General features: G+C 54.8%; 2 protein-coding genes across 2 annotated transcripts in view, besides 1 other annotated feature; both read left to right on the plus strand.

Annotated features, from left to right (window-relative positions):
- Positions 1–49, plus strand: part of Tco025E_08718 (retrotransposon hot spot protein (RHS)) — a gene marked incomplete at both ends in the record, with an annotated part of 1,278 nt that extends 1,229 nt beyond the window's left edge. The window contains one exon of the mRNA XM_029375561.1: positions 1–49. This exon is cut by the window's left edge and continues 1,229 nt beyond it. Within this exon, the coding sequence (XP_029224461.1) occupies positions 1–49 (49 nt within the window).
- A 260-nt stretch (positions 50–309) lies between these two features.
- On the plus strand, positions 310–723 carry Tco025E_08719 (retrotransposon hot spot (RHS) protein; the record flags this gene model as incomplete). Its single annotated transcript, XM_029375562.1, has 1 exon — positions 310–723. The coding sequence occupies one exon, from the start codon at positions 310–312 to the stop codon at positions 721–723; it is 414 nt and encodes a 137-aa protein (XP_029224462.1).
- Positions 724–1,391: 668 nt separating this feature from the next.
- Positions 1,392–1,442: a microsatellite.
- The last annotated feature ends 36 nt before the right edge of the window (positions 1,443–1,478 follow it).

Genomic DNA, 1,478 nt, shown 5'->3' on the forward strand with positions numbered 1-1,478 from the left:
GCAAAGGTGGGCAAGCAGGATGATGTTTTGCGGCAACTATTCAGGTTGAAGGATTCGTGTTTGTCAGAGGGCCTGGAAGTGTACGGCGTGCACGCATTCACGATTGGGGGCTTTGTGGTTAATATAAAAGAGAGACTTGAAGAGCTGAGGGCGCCAAGGGGACGTGAGGCACGGCCGTGTGTGCTGCAATCGCACCCCGAGAAGCATCCAAGCAGGCCAGTCGTACTGGCCCCACGGGGAGTCAATCCCCCAAAGGTTGATGTGGAGTGTGGGGCGTTGTACGTACCGAGCGCAAGAGGCTTTCCGCTGATGGACGCCTTTTTCTTCGTGGACGCACCGCGGAAGACGGCGGTTGGGCTGCAGACGACTGTGAGGGGCGGGCGCCACACCCAACCCGGCACTGTGAGGCGGCTCAGTGAATGCATGGCGCAGTATTTTAACGGCTGGGAGGCGTTTGCCGCAGACTTGTCGTGGGAAATTATTTACGTGCGGCATGGCGGGAGTGCGCCGATAAACAAGTGGCAGGAATGTAATGCCGTCGCGGGAGAAAACGAAGACCGGAGAGAAGAGAGGCGGAAGCGGGAAGAAGATGAGGAAGAGAAAGCTGCGAGCTCCCGGGACGAAGAGGCACACCAGTACCAGGTGAGGGTATCCGAGGAGGATTTAGTACCTAAAAAAGACGACCAAAGCGAGCAGCAGCCAGAGGGGCAACCAACTAAATAACAACAATAATAATTAGCCGTCTTCCCTTCATGTTAAAATGCCTTTTGGGGAATATTTTTTGCATCGTTGCCTATTTGTGTGTGAATAGTGCAGGCAATAACTAAGAAAGTACTCTGCCGTGCGCTGAAAACGCATTGTGGCCAGTGGGAACACAGTGGCAACTTCTTTTCGTTTGTGTGTGTGTGTAAGAGATTGCAGCAGGAATAATTACAGCTTGTGGATTGGGTGTGTGCCAACAATAACCACAACTGAAAATGTCTTTTGGTCTAGTTTATCGCTGTGTGTGTGGAGGGGGAGTTTGGGCCAAGCAGTGTGTGGTTTTGCAGGCCGAGGTAAGTTTACCAGCGGCGACAGCAATGGGTTGGTGCCCAGCACCGCCCATAGATCGTGGGGCAAACCGAATTTATGCTGTTCTTCTTCTTTATTTTTTTTTGCGTTTGTGCAGTGTTTCCCTCGCTTTTTTTCTTTTTGTGCATGGCGTCGTTCTGGCTGGTGTGCCGCCGCAGTGGGTGCAGCCGAATTCGTCTCTGAGGGCCTCGGGCAAACGATGTGGAGGCTTCTGCCTCTTGCTGGGTTGCCATCCTGGGCGTGTGTGCGCCTGCTCCGTGTGTTGCTTGGGCTGCACGCACCGGGCGAGCAGCCTGGAGCTGTGGACACGTTGACGCCGCCCTCCTTCTCCTCCTCCTCCTCCTCCTCCTCCTCCTCCTCCTCCTCCTCCTTTGCCGACTGAAGGAGTGCGTGCGGGAGGGGGTCGC

Source organism: Trypanosoma conorhini (assembly GCF_003719485.1).
Source record: "Trypanosoma conorhini strain 025E chromosome Unknown Tco_14.4_contig_00855, whole genome shotgun sequence".
In the NCBI taxonomy this organism is placed as follows: Eukaryota; Euglenozoa; class Kinetoplastea; order Trypanosomatida; family Trypanosomatidae; genus Trypanosoma; species Trypanosoma conorhini.